This window comes from Anabas testudineus, chromosome 4 (assembly GCF_900324465.2).
Source record: "Anabas testudineus chromosome 4, fAnaTes1.2, whole genome shotgun sequence".
In the NCBI taxonomy this organism is placed as follows: domain Eukaryota; kingdom Metazoa; phylum Chordata; class Actinopteri; order Anabantiformes; family Anabantidae; genus Anabas; species Anabas testudineus.
Window position 1 is genome coordinate 15,670,456 of NC_046613.1, and position 16,594 is coordinate 15,687,049.

The 16,594-nt window shown below is 42.7% G+C and overlaps 1 protein-coding gene across 6 annotated transcripts in view; it reads left to right on the top strand.

The window, feature by feature from the left end:
• The first annotated feature begins 1,714 nt into the window (after positions 1-1,714).
• Positions 1,715-16,594, top strand: part of LOC113152102 (ephrin type-B receptor 3) — a 54,822-nt gene continuing 39,942 nt past the window's right edge. For 3 of the 6 annotated variants that reach the window (XM_026345129.1, XM_026345126.1, XM_026345130.1), the window contains exon 1: positions 1,715-2,449. In XM_026345129.1, coding sequence (XP_026200914.1) covers positions 2,392-2,449 — 58 coding nt within the window. In that variant the 5' untranslated portion in view covers positions 1,715-2,391. The remainder of the gene's footprint in view (positions 2,450-16,594) is intronic. The other 3 variants (XM_026345125.1, XM_026345127.1, XM_026345128.1) reach the window with 1 other exon arrangement.

Sequence of the window (16,594 nt, forward strand, 5' to 3'; positions counted from 1 at the left end):
CGCCTCTCGGGAAATGGCATCATATCACCTTTCAACTTTACCTAACAGAGCAGCCATTTGGCTGCACTTCCACACTTCATGTGAACTTTTATTTCTGCACCTGAAGACCAGCCGGGTAATTCTGCAGAATGAATGAAGTCCCATAGAAGTCAACTGGTAATACAGCAAATCCCTAACGGGGACTTTATAATAAGGCCATTATTTAAAGAACTGTATTGTCTCGACTTTTGTTCTGAGCTCCAAATGCAGCGGATAACACATTAATTTTCAACTTAATTATTAATATACTTTTGCTATTTGTAGATTAGGTCTAATGCTGACGATGCCGTGTTCAGCCTCTCGCCCTGTGTCTGTCTTCTCTGTCCCTGTTATCTATTCTGACTTAAATGCATTGAAACAAAACAAATTAAACACAATATTTAATAACAATAAAATGTTAATAGGTATATCCCATATACACCATAATGAGCCTATGCCCTGCGTGGTCAGATGCCGGAGGCTCTGATATTCACAGCACTCCTGGAAATAATAACCAAATGGCCAATTTCCCTTCATTTAAATTGTCTGGAATTTTTTTTCCCTAAAACTGAAAAATATTCATAGAGCATTTTTTTTTCCTGTAAATAAAACGTGTGTCACATTAATGACCGCCGTTTGGACTTAAATAAATAGTTTTTTTTTGGCACATTCATCCACTTTGTTTACTGCTGTTAAGAAAATAAGACAAAAACGCGTATTGATCCAATAAAACAGCCCTAAAACGCAGACAGGCTGGTGGAGGAAAGGCTGTAAAAGCCCGGTCGTGACGGATGCCCCCTTCTTCAACTTCTCCAAGAAAGAGGAAAAGTAAATTGCGGGTCCGTGGAAGAAGCAGGAAAGAGCTCAGTCTGCTGCCAGTCGCTCGGTCAACTGATTTCAAAGTTTGTCTGTGTTAAAAACGCAAACGAGCGATTTACATTGTGAAGTTCCGCTCAGGAAAACGCGTCTATTTCTCATCTGTGTTGTTGTTTTTATTCTAAGAAGAAGCATCGACTCACAAATCAATAATTAGTAGAAACTTGAATGTTTTTTTTTTTTTAGATGGGGGTGTTGAAATTGCATCGCAGCCATTCCCACGTATTTCTACACGTCTCCAATATAAACGCACTAGATCTAATAACATTACTTAAATATACTCACATCAAATTTTTAAATAGATAAAAGTCAAGTTATATATCCACAAGTGTCCGTCTGAGCGTTTCTCGGAGGTTTTAAAAGCTTTCTGACCGTGCAGTTAGAGAGAAATTAGTTTTAATCAAAGTCAAAACTCAATAGACTCCTTTATATCGAGACCGGGCGACCCGCAGGGGGGCGCTGTGCGTCCGTGCCAGTACCCTACATGGGCTGGGAGTCACCACGGTGTTTTTAAATCAAGTCTCAGGCAGAGACGAACTTCTGCCTGAGTGGTGTGGATGGTGAATAAAGGCTGGTTTTGGTAAAAGTAAAAAAAAAAAAAAAAAAAAAAAACATTTCGTGTTTTGTTTTGCAAAACAACAGAGAGGTTGAAAACAGACTTTGGTTTTATTTTGATAGGAAATGTGAGAATAAACGATTGTCAGGATAGACATTTTTCTGTGCGACTGCTTCAGTCGTAACCCCTCCTCCCGGTCCCCCCCTGTCTGTCTCTCTCTCTCTCTCTCCCTCTCCCTCTCTCTCTCTCTCCTGTCTCTCCCTCTCTCCACTCTCCTTTAGTCCTCCACAGCCGTGGGCTTCATTCCGGTGCACAAGCCGAGCGAAGCAGACGTTTCACGCTGCAGCCAAAGTCGCTAAATTCGCTCAGGGAATAAAGCATCTCCAAACCGCGCGGCTCTTTCTACATGGGAATACCACTTGATCGTGGACGCATGTGAGCGCGCACATGCCTGGCTGGGACCTGTGCACCATGGTTCTGACACAAGTGCGGCTATTTCTGCGTCTTCTGCGCTTCTGACCGCACAGAAAAAGTCTGGATCTCTCCTACGCGGGGGCTGTTATTTCTTTTTTCTCATTGACTGTCAACGAAACACTGCTGGGGAATATTGTCCGGATGGTGACGACGGCCTGGACTACCCTCTTTCTGCTTGTTCGTTCAACGCGAGGGGAAGAGACTGGAAGACTTGAGCCCACTGCCTTCCCTCTGGTTTAAAGAGGCACGTTGGAGATCACCAAAGGGCTGCTGTACCCACACCTTGGACGTTATTCCCTCCGAACTCACACATTTACCTGTTTCGGTGAATGGGGTTAACTCTGGTCCTGGAGGCTTGACGCGACTGGGACAGGAACTGGGACGGGACTGGGTGCGTGGCGCATCGGATCACCCCGGATTGTCTCTCGTGGGTCTATTTACATGTCCGAGCTGACCGCTTTCTGACAATGGATTACTTTCTGCTTTTATGCAGCCTCTTGCTGTGTGTGGTGTCCGCTGTTGAAGGTAAGATATCCCACCTTAAGGTGGTCTTACGTTGTGTTGCAGGCTTCCTAAACGTCTTATTCCCTCGCACCGAGCCAGCACCCATGCCTCTCAGTGGCTGTGCGTCGCAGCGGGTGAGGCGTCCTAATACCCAAATTCTTCATTTTCTGTCAGACTCGAATTCATTCTTCTTTTTTTTTTCTCAGAGTGGCCATCTGGCTTGTTTTAAGGATCTCTAATGGCATTATTGGCTTTACGCGGCCGAGCCCTGTGGCCGGGCAAAGCTTTCAGGACACGATTGTTATGCGCGTCAATGAGAGCTCATCCCTTTCAGTGCTGGTTGTGTATTCACTTTGTAAATTCAGCTATTGCCGACTGCTTTCCTTGTCACTTTAATGAAATTAGCTCCACACTGTATCTCATCTGGGAGTCACGGGCGCCAAGCCCCCCCACAGACACTTTCCCCGAGGTCGGATGCGTGTGTTTTAGTAGAGCTGTAGGAGTTTGTGGCCTTTTGACATGTGAACTATCAGTTTAACTCCAACACATACACTTTATAATAATCTATTCAATTCAACTGCAGAAACTGTAATAGTTCTGTTATCTATCCAGAACTGCGCGACATTAATTAACATATATTATCCACATATATACATATATTTCTCCTCTGAATTCATTTGACTATATAGTTTTGTTTCCTGTTTATCTTGAAAGTCATCGATATCTTAATTTCAGCTCTATTTTTCTAACACTTGCTGCCAATAGCAAAGCTTTTTTTTTTTTTTTTTTTTTTTTTGGCTGAGTGTTGATGTTTGTCGTGCGTAAAATCGATGGGAAACCCTCGCTCTGTGTTTTGTCAGTGGGACAGTGTCCAACTCGTGTTATTTCGTGTAATTTGTCCAAGCGCTTAGGTCTCACACTGTTCGGGGAAATAACAATAAGGAAACAGTTGAAACAAGGTTGAAAGGGGCCTAAAGCTTGAACTATGAAGCTGGAGCCCCTAGACGAGGCTCCCGGTTGGCTTGTGATGCCAGTAGGAAAGTAGGACAGTGGGCCAGTGGCTCAGTGAACGCTTTTCTCTCTGCTCCCTTCCCGACTTGACCGCAAAATGTCTCATGAACTGATTTTTTTTTTCCTGTTTAAAACATGTGAAATACTCTATGATGTGAACTGATGTGATGGAAGGTTTTCTAACGCAACTTTGAATTTGTTTAGGCGCTTTCACACGCGCATAAACGGAGATGTCAGCGGAGCTGCCTGAATAGATCCACACAGTGCAGAAAACTCAGCACTGGCAAAAATATGTTAATTCACTTCTCTCCAAATGAATTTTTAATTCATTGGAAATAATAAACGTTACTGAATAATATCTGTTCCAACAGCACCGTGCGCGCACCGTCTGACTCAAATCGGTTTCTCCACTCACTTCCCGGTGTCTTGACCCTAATTCGAGAAAACAAACCGTGGACCCGTTTCAGTCGGTGTTGTGAAAAGATCACGCTGCTTCCTGAACTCTTCGTGAAATCACCATTCTGAATAAATTGCTTTCTGCACCGCTGCTCCCCCCCTTTTAGCACCAAAGGCAAAGAACAGACGAGGACTGAGAGTGAATGAAAAATGGTGTAAAACTTATCAGATAAGCGTCGTTGTTTTATTGTGGGTCTCGATAAGAGGGACAAGAAGAAGCCTGTGATAAGAACTTTAGTACAGAAGTGAACTATTTGTTTAAATATAGTAGATTAGGAGCCATCAGTCAAACTTTAGGGCGTTCAATAAAGTGCAGAGTTACTATTTAACGCCACACTCTGTAGATTGATGGCTCTGTCCAGCTGTACAATTGTCCACCATCAACTTCTCCTGAACCGAAGTGTTTTGAAATTGTAGTTCTTTATTTTGGTAGGGACCCCCCCCTCGGGCCCTTCTCAGTGACCCCTGCAGGTCACAGGACCCCGGTTGGGAACCGCTGACTTAAAACACATGGCTTACGACTGTATGAGTGAATTGCTGTTGTGCAAAAGTTTTGGGGGCTCCAGAGGTAAATGCAAGAAGATGGAGGAAAAAGTAGAGAGAGAGGAGAGAGAGTTCTGTTTTTCTTCTTCGTCTTCTAGATAATAGTAGCGAGTGGGCTGCGCACTGGCTTGAAGTTGATATATTTCGTTAGAGCCATGTATTCCCTACATAAGTGATGCCATAAATTGTGCCCGACTGACCTGGCTGGAGGGTTTACCTAAGCTTTTAATACAGCCGGATGATTTATGGTCGCTGCTGGGGCTTCTTCTTGGGATCCGGGTTTATGGCGATGTAGGGAGAAACAAGCGGGCCGAGCTGGGGGAAGTTTCCCCCCTCGAGGTGGCCCGGGGAAGAGGGGAAGAGGCTCTTAATGAAGTCTTGTTTTCTTTTCTTTCTGTGTACTTTGATTTCCCTGTCTGTTTTTACTTCACACCCACTCGTTCCCTCAAATGGAGACGTACTGGTTAAACCTATTCAGTCTTGCGCATTTAGTTTGCTTTTAATTATTAAATTACGGACCTGTTAAACTCTGGATTTCTTTGGGCTTCTACTTCCCAACTGTGGCTGCAAATGTTGATGCCAAACAACCATTTGAATCCATGATTGAGTTCATTTACATGGTTAAAAGCGAGTTCTATGAGCGCATGACTAGATGAGCATTTGCATTTTAGTGTTGGGTTGGTGGATCTGTTCTTAATAAGTTAATATCCAGATCACTTTTATTTTAATTTATTGATTCAGACTTTTCATCCACGTGTTTTTAATGTGTTATTTAACTACTTAAGCTTCAGTGGTTTTGTTTTCCATTACATAATTAATTCATTCATTATGTTTTGTTTTTTTTTTAATCAAAATGAGAAGTGGATAGTTGCAGTACTGGTGAAATCAGGATGTTGAGTGGCTTCTCTGTCAGAAAGGCCTTGACATTCTGATCCCCCCCCCCCCTTTCGGACACCGAGGAACTTGGTGAGAAGAGAAGAGAAATTGCGTCGATGACAGTCATGTGTGGCGCACAGGCGCTTTGGTTACTCTCCGGTGTAAATTACCTGTGATGGAGGAAGGAAGCACAGGGTGGGAAAAAAGCACAAGCACCATAATGATATTCAGGTCAGAGCAGCGAGATTTAGACGCGTTTAGTGCGTTTTAATGCACCTCAGCTCTACTTTATATGTTTACAAATGATACATTACTGTTTCCTATACAGACTCGACCATCCTATAAGCAGTGGAGAGAGATTTGTATAGTAAATGAACTCTGAAGCGCACTGTAGGTGCCAATGAAAAAAAAGTTTGTGTGTTTATCATGGGGGAGAAAAAAAAGCAGCCAGCTGCGTTTTGCTCGAACATTTGACGTTTTATGACGACTTTCACTAGAATGAGTCTCACTTGGAATAATTGTATATCCAAACTAACACAAACGGCATTTTATATTGGCAGCTAAGGGTTCCCCATAAACTGTCTTATGTTTTTTTTTTTCTATTTATGGCGGTGCATTTCGTGGATTACGCACAACCAGGGCCTTTGAAGCACACATGTTTATGTTTTTATGTGGGTGAGATCACACCTCCACAGGAGCTTTCCTGTGCCTGTTTTGCAGTTGGCACATTTCTCATCAAACTCTCTGTCATGATTTATTCTCCCCTGTTTCTTTCTCGAGCAGAGGAGGTCCCTCGTCGTTGTCATCATTGTTATTTTATTATCAGACATCGCTGTGCTGAAAATATAAAAAAATCGCTTTCAGTTATCGTTCACAAGACAAAAGACATGCTTACAAAAAAAATAAAATAAAATCAGTCGACTCTAATTTAAGCAGAGAAGCACATCGATAATAAGATACAGGTCACAAAAGGATGAAAATCTTTATTATGACAAATATAATTGCAAGTGAATATTGATAAGTGCACAAGTGGTGGATTTTACTGCTCTTTAAATTCTCCAGAATATTTATATTTGTTCATTTATATGAATTAAAAAAATACAAAACTTCACATTAAGACATACATGTGGGCATGCAAAGGCCACATCCTGTTAAAACACGATTCATATTCATGATAGGAGGTTTTAATAGGGGCCGTTTTGTCCGGCACACTTTCTGTCCGCAGGCCTGCACTCCAGCCTTTATGAGGCTGTGTGGCCCGAGCAGGACTCCGGGAGGCTGCTGAGTTAAACTTTACTTCTGGAGCCTCTTCTGCATAACATTCAAAAGCAAATTACTCAACAAATCTATTTAGGGTCACAAGTGAAGTGACAAAGGGGACTATTAGCGGCTGTGTGGTGGCCATCATGCGGACCATTCAGGGGCCGAGTGGAAACGTGCTAAAGAGGCGTGAAAGGGAATTTGCAAAATAAAAGCAAAGTCATTCGGGCAATTCTGCTAATGAATCATTGTCGAGGGCAACGTGGAGGTCAGCGAAATAGCAAATGACTTGGATGAGCAATCCAATCTATCTATCTATCTATCTATCTATCTATCTATCTATCTATCTATCTATCTATCTATCTATCTATCTATCTATCTATAAGACATAGGCTTTGTTATTAATTTATGAGGACCTGTCAAACAGAAATACTTTTCATGATACAAAGTAAAACATTGCTGCTAGAAACGTAATAAGATAGTTGCATAAACCCCCCCCCCCCCCCCCCCCCCCCCCCCCCCCCCCACACACACACACACACACACACACAGGCATAGTGTCAATTGATGTGGTCTTATTGATCGAGCGAATCAGCGCTGCTCAGCCTTTTAAAAGCGCAGAATCAGGTTCATGCGGGAGGTTGTCTAACTGCCTTCTTGCTAGAAGCAATTACCAGTACATAAGGATATTTATTAGTGCATCCTCCATCGATCTGCTGGCTAAAGGATGACTTTGCCTTTGTGGAATAGCCAGGGATGCACAAAGAATGTGTTCTTTAATATTATTACTACTACTACTAATAATAATAAAATCATACAAATTAATGTTATGAGCAATTAAATAACAACAATTCCTTTTTTTTAAGCTTTACCTCAAGAAACAAATATATAGTACATTTAATAAATAAATATATGTATATATATTTTTTCATAATATATTAAATACATTACATTATGAAAAGGTCTAATAATAATAACAATTATTATTATTACTATTATTATTAGTAGTAGTACTATTAATGGGCATCACATATTATACTATTAGTAGTATATTATACATATACTACTACTACTATACTACTGTATATACTGTTTATATACATGCAATCTACTTTTAGTTTTCATTCATGCTAAACACAACCTGCATCTTACTGGTGGTGGTTTAAAATTCTAATTCTTGCCTGGGTGGTAACTAATCAGAAATTAGAAAAGTAGTCTCAACATGAACACAGAATTGTTTAAAGCAATAAACAACCAAAGGAAACTGTAAAGACGTGAAAGACAACGACAGGGTTCATCACTCTTACGATTATTTTTGTATACTGACCTCAACAGGGATCCCAGGCACTTGGTAGGTCATATGCTAGGCAGCAGCCATGTTGAACAGATGTACAGTGACTTAGGTTCAGATTGGCGTAAGGGCGCTCAGGAAGAAAGGGGAGTGAATGACGACATGTTGGGAGTTGGGGTATGACGGTACGAGGGGGAGTAGTGCGGTGGTGGTTGGGAAACGGGGTGGATTTGGATCAGAGAACCACAGAGCAGCATAGCTGACAGACTTTACAGATGCAGTGGGCCTGCGGGAGTGCTCGTGTGCACCGATTGATGGTGCACAGCTCAAATGGCGGCACAGAAAGATTCACCGAGGTGGAATTTCACATATAGACAAGCGACAGCCGTGTGAGGCCTGCTGGGGCCTTCACAAGTCAGGAAGCGGACGAAGCAGAATGACCAGTGAAAATTTGGATGTCATACTGTAGCTCGGTGCTGTGGAGTCTTTATTAACGATGAGATAATCTCACATGATCGCAGTCAAAGAAATGAAGGTGGACTTCGGTTGAAACGTGTCTCTGAGAGAAAAATTAACACTTGCTTTTACAAACATAGTCACACTAATAGAATTTCTCACATTATTGTTGTACCTGGTTTAAAGTTATACATTTGAAACAAGTCTCAGGTCAGAGTGTGATCTTCATTCTGGATAATTTCCAAAGCTGTGTGTGTGTGCATGCAGCTCGGCCATTTGGCTGTTTTGTATATGGCGTTTGTGTGTGCAGTCCATCCTGGCATCCAACAGAGGGGCCTTGTGGGATGGCAGGTCTTTGACACCCACTGTCGAGAGCAAGCAGGGGAGGGCAAATGTGTCTGGGCCTGCCCACCGCACAGACACACTGCTGCTGTCTGTAGTCAGCCAAGCAGAACGGGGGAGAAAGAGACACACACACAGACATAGGGAGTGAAAGAGAATGAGAGGAGAGATTTTGAGCTCACAGCAAGAGCAATATGGGTGGTACATGCAGGGGGTAGGAGTGTGTGCATATGTGCGTTCGGGAGATTTCAGTGGTTGGGATGTGTGTGTGGTGCTGGAGGCAGATTTCTTTGGACACATTTCTCATGTGAATCATATGAGATTCATTGTTTCTCACTTTATTTTATTTCCTGCTATAGCTGTCAAAATGTATTCAGAACCTGTTTGTATACTGGCATGAGTAAGATCAGGTTTTATATCGTACGTGCATGAACGGATGATGAGGGTTTCACCTTGTTAAGCTCTCTCAGTCAGGAATCTCCCCCCTCCTTTGGTCCTCACTGAACTATATTAATGGCTTTCAAAATACTGATGAAATGTTTGACATAATATTAATGGCCATCAGTGTTGGGGCTTTATAGCCTCTGTCTGCAGCGGATGTCCATAAAGTGCAGCTGAAATTACCATGTGTCAAAATGTCCAGATTATAAGTGAGTTAAGACCTTGCTCCCCCACACGCTCAACCTACGTCCTGTGACCCCTTTCTAGAGGTCACAAAGGGGTCTGTTCGGATGATTTTCTTTTCAATTTTTTTTTTTTTTTTTGTGGTAGGGCACTCCTCAAGGCTTGTTCCTTCTCAACAATGGCTGTCCTAACACAATCAAGCTCCAGGGGCTACACTTTTTCAGTGAATAAAAATACACTGAAAGAGGATGCGTGTATTTATAGAGAGCAACTGTGCAACTTTCCACGGCTTGTTGGCACACATAAACGTTCGCACAACGAGATCAGGTCAAAAGCACAGTTAGAGATTCTGCGTCTGACTGTGATGTGCGAAGGGACTCCTCTTTGTCACTGTGGCCAGTCTGCAGATGGTGGCAGCTGTTCTATTTGCAGGTAAGGCCTGGAACACGTCTGAAAGATGACTAAGAGTCTGTATGGACATGCGATGGCCATTATGCTACTCATCTTTTGGCAAGGACAAAAAAAGGCTGGCACAGTTAAAGGCGCACTGGAGGTTTGAAGGGTGGAGGAGTTTGTGGGGTTGCAGCAGTTTGATCCACCTCAAGGCCTCCTCCCACCATTTTTTTTACAAGCTACAGGCTCTTGTAACAAATTTTGCCGATGAAGCAAAAAGAAATCTTTGATATTTTTCTTTAAAAATGGCTAGTTACATGTGTCTGGAGAGTGGACGCCACTGTAAAACAGCGTGCCTTGAGCGGGAAGAAAGGCCACGTCACCTGGTTTCAGTCTTTGCTAGCCTTGTTAAATATATAAAGAAAAGAGAGATGAGGGAAATAGGGAGGGCGATTTCTTTGTTGCGTTAAACTATAGTTTGGTGGTTGGTGGTGGGATTTTTTAAGGCACAGACCTTAGCTCCAGGCCTTGTTCCTTTCAAGAGCAGGAAAACAGCTTTTGCTCATTTTCAAACAGACATCCTGAATAACCCTATGTGTGATGATAGGAATGGCTGTAAGGGAAAAGCTGAACTCATGACTGATACGATGGGTTTGAATGTCCACTGTAATTAAGCATAATGCTGTGTGAGAAGAGGAGCGTTTGAACAGTGTATATTTTACTTGGTAAGGGGTCTGTGTGTGATTGTTCCCGTTCACACCGAGTGCAATGTTGCAGTAGGCCGCTATTACACCTTATTCTGCCCCACTTCTCATCCGTGGTGTCAAAAACGCTCACCACCTGCACTTCATCTCCACTTCAAAAGGCCTGCAGGCGAGAGGAGGGCTCCCCATGTCTATTAAATATTTCTCCCTCTCTCTTTTTGTCTTCTCAAGAACATCAACAGGTTCAACCAGACGCCTGGTCTCTTATCCACAGTGTATTAAATTTACTCTGAACACTCTTAAACACACTTCTGCACACCTCACACAGGGTGAATCCAACATATTTTAGTGGCAGCACCACCAATCACGCATGACCTTTTGTTAAGATATTTACATAATCCCCATGGTTCCATGCTGCAGTCTCCCGGAGGCATTGCCAGCTGTGTGGAGCATTTTTTCCCCCCCTCAGCTTAAGTTAAAGCTGACTCTCAGTGACACAGTGAGTGCAATATTTAGAGGACAATGAAAGGAAGGTCAAAGAGCCTAGCTGGTTATTATTACAAGAAGCATTTTATGGGGGTAATCCAGCAAATGTGAAGATGTTGCTTTTGGTCTTTTGTTGCTCAGATGGTCCCAACACCTGTCCATTTGGTGGCTCTGAAAGCTGGAGGTGTGAAGGGTGGCTGAGGGGAGGTGAGCAAAGTGGGGAGAGGGTGTTAGGCAGCGGACAGAGGAAGTGGACTGAGACCACCCGATGGGTTTGTCATTTGACTTTCCTACTGGTCACAGTGAGGTGAACCTGTAAACTTTTACTTTACATATGTATGTCCCATAATATAATAAAATATACACATTTACTTCAATGTCATTCATGGATTAAAAGTGCAATTCATATTTATTTCATTTAAATATATATTTTATTTTTTTAGTGTATGTCTGCAATGAGTTGTAGTTGTTAGGTGTGATTCTTTACCAGCGATTTGAGCACAAGCGCTGTGAAAGACTAATTGCAGCGAGCCAGATGAAAGCACTGGACAATATAGGTTGACCACCTCCCTCTGTGCCAAGTCAGGCCGTAAACAGCTTCCCTTTCTAGTCTCACACCCTATGGAAATCCCTTCTGACCTCCCAGTTCACAGATGCACACACTTAGCACGCATCAATTGTGACAGTTGCTTAATCACACGATGCTGCACATGCATGCGCACATTGCCTTCACCGGATACACATACACACCAGCCCTCCTAAATCCTCATCCACACACCACCTCGGTTCGTAGGGTCAGAGCCCACATCTACATCCACTCGCTGTCCTGCTAATGAATCCATCAGCTGATTGCGTTCAATTCACTGCTGTCAGACCTAATCGATCAGCTCCTTTCTCCCCTTCCCAACAGAGCAGCAGGGGAGCTCAGAGATTGAGAGAAGAAGAGGCTTAAAGCATCCAGACAGTTCAAAGACTCCAGATTTCTTATCTCTTTGGTTGCTCAGAAATATGGCATTTTGATGGTGTGTAGAGGCGTGAATGTATATCTGGGAAATGAAAGAGAGAATGAATTAAAAAAAAAAGATTAAGAAGATATCTCCAAGAGTTTCCGCAAGATATCTGACCTTCCATTGACCTTTGCAAGACTAGTGTGTTAGCACTGTGAATTTCAACATCGCAGGGGGGCCCAAAGATAGCAGGTGGCAGATTTCAGCCAGGTGCAAACTCACTCACTTCCAAGGATGCCCCTTCTTTGCTGTGATGCATAAACTGCCCTGTTCCACTCTGGCGTTTGAGCCTCTAACTTGGCTAGGTGAGCAATGTGTATGATGGGTCCAAATCTCACCATGGTCTGCTCCACCTACTGAGTCAATGTCAGAAAGGTTATCAGCTTTTGAAGCACCTCTACCTGGAGCAGTGTGTGTGTGTGTGTGTGTGTGTGTGTGAGGACATGCAGGGTGAGAAGGAGGGGAAGGCAAGAAGAGAAGCTTCTCATTTTCAAACACAGTTCTGTTTACTGGCGAAACAGTTCATTTCAGAAGGTGTTGAGTGAAACAGCTCTGCAGGCCAGATGTTGCAGAAAGGTTGCAAGGAGCCAAGGTCAACTAAGCTGAGGTTAGGGGAGAAAGGGTGGAGGAGGACAGGTAGGAGGCAGGGGAAGAAGAGGAAGTGTGAAGACCTGAGCAGCTGTAGGTTCTGAGACTGTGAGATCCATCTGAGCACAGAAACTGTGATCTCCTCACTTGGACATTTGCCACTAATCTATCATCCAAGTCTCCTCTTACACACCATGCAGCTTCCTCCTAGACACAGATTTGTGACTGGGAAATGAGATCTAGTGCTTTCCACCTGTACCTAGCACAATCTTTTACCCCGAGTCTCAGTATCTTGTTCACACATACGCTCACATTAGTCTCACATGAAAGGTTTAGGCTTTGATGCAGCCTGGAAGGAATCTGCTAGAGTTTTTTAATGAATCTGACAAACAAGCCAGTGCCAATCAATGGAAACATTGTGCGACAATTTCAAAATGCTATCTCTGACAGTGCCAGAATGAGCAAGTCAATGGCAGATGGAACAAAATAATTAGTTGTACAAATGGAAATCTCATATTGTATAACTGCAGTCGTGGTTTAGCACACGTTAATCAGGTAGCACCAACTTAAAGGTCCCGGCATGCGTTGTGGCAGCCAGACAGCTTGGCGCTCTGTCCTGCCAAAGAGGAAGAACAGAACGCTTCAAGGCTTTCCACAAAAAAGGTGGGCATTAAGCACAATCCTCCACAGACAAAGCTTTCTTTTATACACTGTTTACCTTCCTTTTTTTCACCTCCCTGTCAGTCTCTTTGGCCTTGTCCTGTTCCCAGCTGTGCTCTTAGCCTATGATCTCTCCACCCCTTCTCTTGAGCTGTCTTTTTGGTCTTTTGTTCTTTCATCTCATCTTATTTGTCCATCGTTCTGCCCTCTGACTCTTGTCAGTAGCTCCTTATTTGCAGCATTATTTGTCTTTACCTGTTATTGTATGCCCTTGATCCCAACAATACCAAAATCCCAACAAAAACAGTAAAGAGCTGGAACACAGATACTTTTTACTACTTGCTGACCCTTTGTCCTATTGTGTATGAAGAGAGGGACGCCTGCAGTTAAAATACAAGGCAAATGCACGTCATCTCCATTCATTCCACAGACACAGATTGTTTCCTGTATCTGATGAAGGCCAAATTATGTTCTGTATACAGAAAACGGAAACCAAAAAAAAAAAGGGTTCAAAGGCTGACACTTACGTGACAGGTCTGACGTGCACTATTCTTTTAACATATCATCACCGCTCACGGCTTTTTTTTTTTCACAAAACCTGTTCCTTGCCTGTCAGCTTGGACAATAAGAAAAAATTAGCACAGAAGGAACGACAATAAAAAGACAGGCATTGGTGTCGCAGTGGCCTGTAATACAATATGTTGCTTTAGGTGGCAGAGGGTGTCTAAGTGTGAGTCGTGTAAGGTTTCTGGGTCTTAAATGCCTCAGCCAAACATAGTGTGAAAACAATTGACAGAGACATGAAAGTGTGAGTGAGAACACACAGAGTGGTCAGATAACTCCCAGCCAGATGGGGATGGTCAAGTGAACAGGGGATAGAGGTTGTGGAGGGGTTGCAATGTTTATTCCACTAGTGTCAGGAAAGGGCTACAAAGGCATTACCCCCCCCCCCCATGCCACTTTGGCCTCTGTAAATTCCCAGGGGTACAGGAACTAAAAGGGTGATGATGATTAGAGATTCAATTTGACTTGCCATCAATCAATGCCACCGTGATAGGCAGGATCATGCCGATAGCTCATCCTTGCAAGCAGATTGGGTTTGTGTCTCTTGGGATTCATGCTGTTTTTCACGCTTTGTTAATTAAGTGACCAAGCTGCCCCTGCACTTATTTATTTATGAATCTTGGTTTCGACCGGTACTGGAGACCACTTGGTCTTCCCTAATTAGTCCATCACTAATGGCCCTGCTTCCAGACAATCCATACAGTCTAACACCAGACTGCCAACCCCCATTCTGTCTATGCACACACAGAACTATAACAACCGTATGACCTTGATGCTACACAACCCATGTTGTCTGGTTTTGTGTTTCTGTGGTACTGGATAAAGTGGCCCACATGGGATAATGAGACAACACTTAAAAAATCAATTTGCATCTCTGCCTGTCTAAGTAATTCCTCACCTGTTCATTAAACCAAGAATAGAGCACCCCGGATGTGTTGAGCGTTGACAGCCTTAAGATATGAAAGAGAAGCTGAAGCAACAGAAGTGGAGGCTTCATGTTGGTGAAATATTAACAATTTCCCAGAGCAGTGAGGGCTTTACAGATTTAACTCTGCCTTGATTTATTGATACGTGCATCATCTTTTAAACAAGCGCTTGTCACAAGCCCGGACGAACAACAGATGTATGCTGTTGACTTCACAACACATTTTTAATGAAGTATTCCAGTAGCTTCACATCATTCCTATAACCCCAGTCTTATAATTACTATAACTGCCATCACTCAGGCAAACACCCCACCCAAAAGGCTTTCCTTTCCTTTGAGTGAAGTCACTGTTGAGGGTCAGTAAGCCATCCAGTGTGGCCTTGTGTTGCGCGGTTTGAATCCCATAAACACTGGTCCTGAGTCAGATTTACTGCCCAGCAGCTCTGGGGATTCATTTGTATTCTACCCACTTTGGCTTGTTCAGGGTCAGGGCCGATGACTAATCAGGTCAGTGCTGATCCACACCCTGTGGTTGAAGCATTACCAACTCCACCTACTGTAGCTCACTTGGACCACCAAAAGGTCTTCCTTGGGTATGTGTGTTGAAGGTAGATGGAACACATATGAGTTTTCTCGAAACACTTTTATTTTGGTGCATCTCATTTTTCAACTCTCTAGTTGGGGAGAAAAACAAACCTGCACCTTCTTGTTGTTTATTACCTTCAGATTTTATCACCATAGGCCACAACAGAACTGAACTCAGCTGAACACACATGCTAATGGCTGAGATTAAGCATAAACATTGATTGTTATTTTTTAACCAGCTAAAATCTCCACAGGCTATTTTAAGGGTCACTTCTAGTTGAGTTATGGAAAGGTTAACCATTGCTTCTCTTGAATGACCCGGGTACAAAACAACATCTTTATTTCTAGTGTCCCCTACAATGTGAGAATAGACATCCCTGTGTGCACGCACATTCAAAGAGGCAAAAAGACAAAACATCTTTGTGTACTGTTTCCACCCTGATCTTCATAACTCACTGAGTTGCTTCAACTCAAAACACTGTTATCCCTTCTCTGATAGTCAAATTATCCAGATAATATTTCAAAACTGAGTGTGTTGTCCAAAAAGCAAAGGTTAATGGATAAACTATTGATTGTCCTTTTAATCTGACCTTTTTAACCAGTGACCCTGTCATGTATTTACCATCTTTTTGTTCTGTTTATGTAAACAAAGTTTTGATTTATTTTCCTGTTTTCTTTATTTTAGTTTTTCTCTTAAACCATCAGATCCTGCATTTGAATTTCTAGGATGTTTAGCATACTAGAAAACTCACATATGCTCATAAGCCGTGTTTGGTGTTGTGATAATATGGCACCTTTATAATACTTCTTTCATTGAGTTGTAATTCATAAATTCCTTATTTCCCCATGCACATACACAAACACATATTCACATACATTCAAGCTGTAGATACATGTTTTAGATACATGAATATTTATGTGCATATGAATTTGTGCAAACACCCACTGTGTCAGCAAGTAAATCAGTGAGTGGCTGGTGGTCTTGTAACTAGAGCTACTGTGTGTGTGTGCGTGTGTATATGTGTAGGTAGGGGTGGTGTCGGGGTAGCTGGTGACACTATGCTCCTTCCAAACTGCCAGCTTTAGTTATACATCGATGAAGGGTGAATAATACATTAGCCAAAGTATCTCATATTCTTTCTACATATCCCAAGAGAAAGACAGTGCGAACGCGAGTTAGAAAGGTAATTATAATATTATAGTCATTGATATATGCAGAGCCCCCATTCCATTTATGCGGGTATTTAAGTATTTTGAGGACAACAGGACACCTTCAGTTGAAATAGGAGCCCAGTCATGCCAGTCAACGGTACTGAGTGCACGGCACCTGCTGGAGTGTGTGAGTGTCCTTGAGCTTAGATTGGTGATGCAAGAGGTTCTGTAATCATGTGCGAT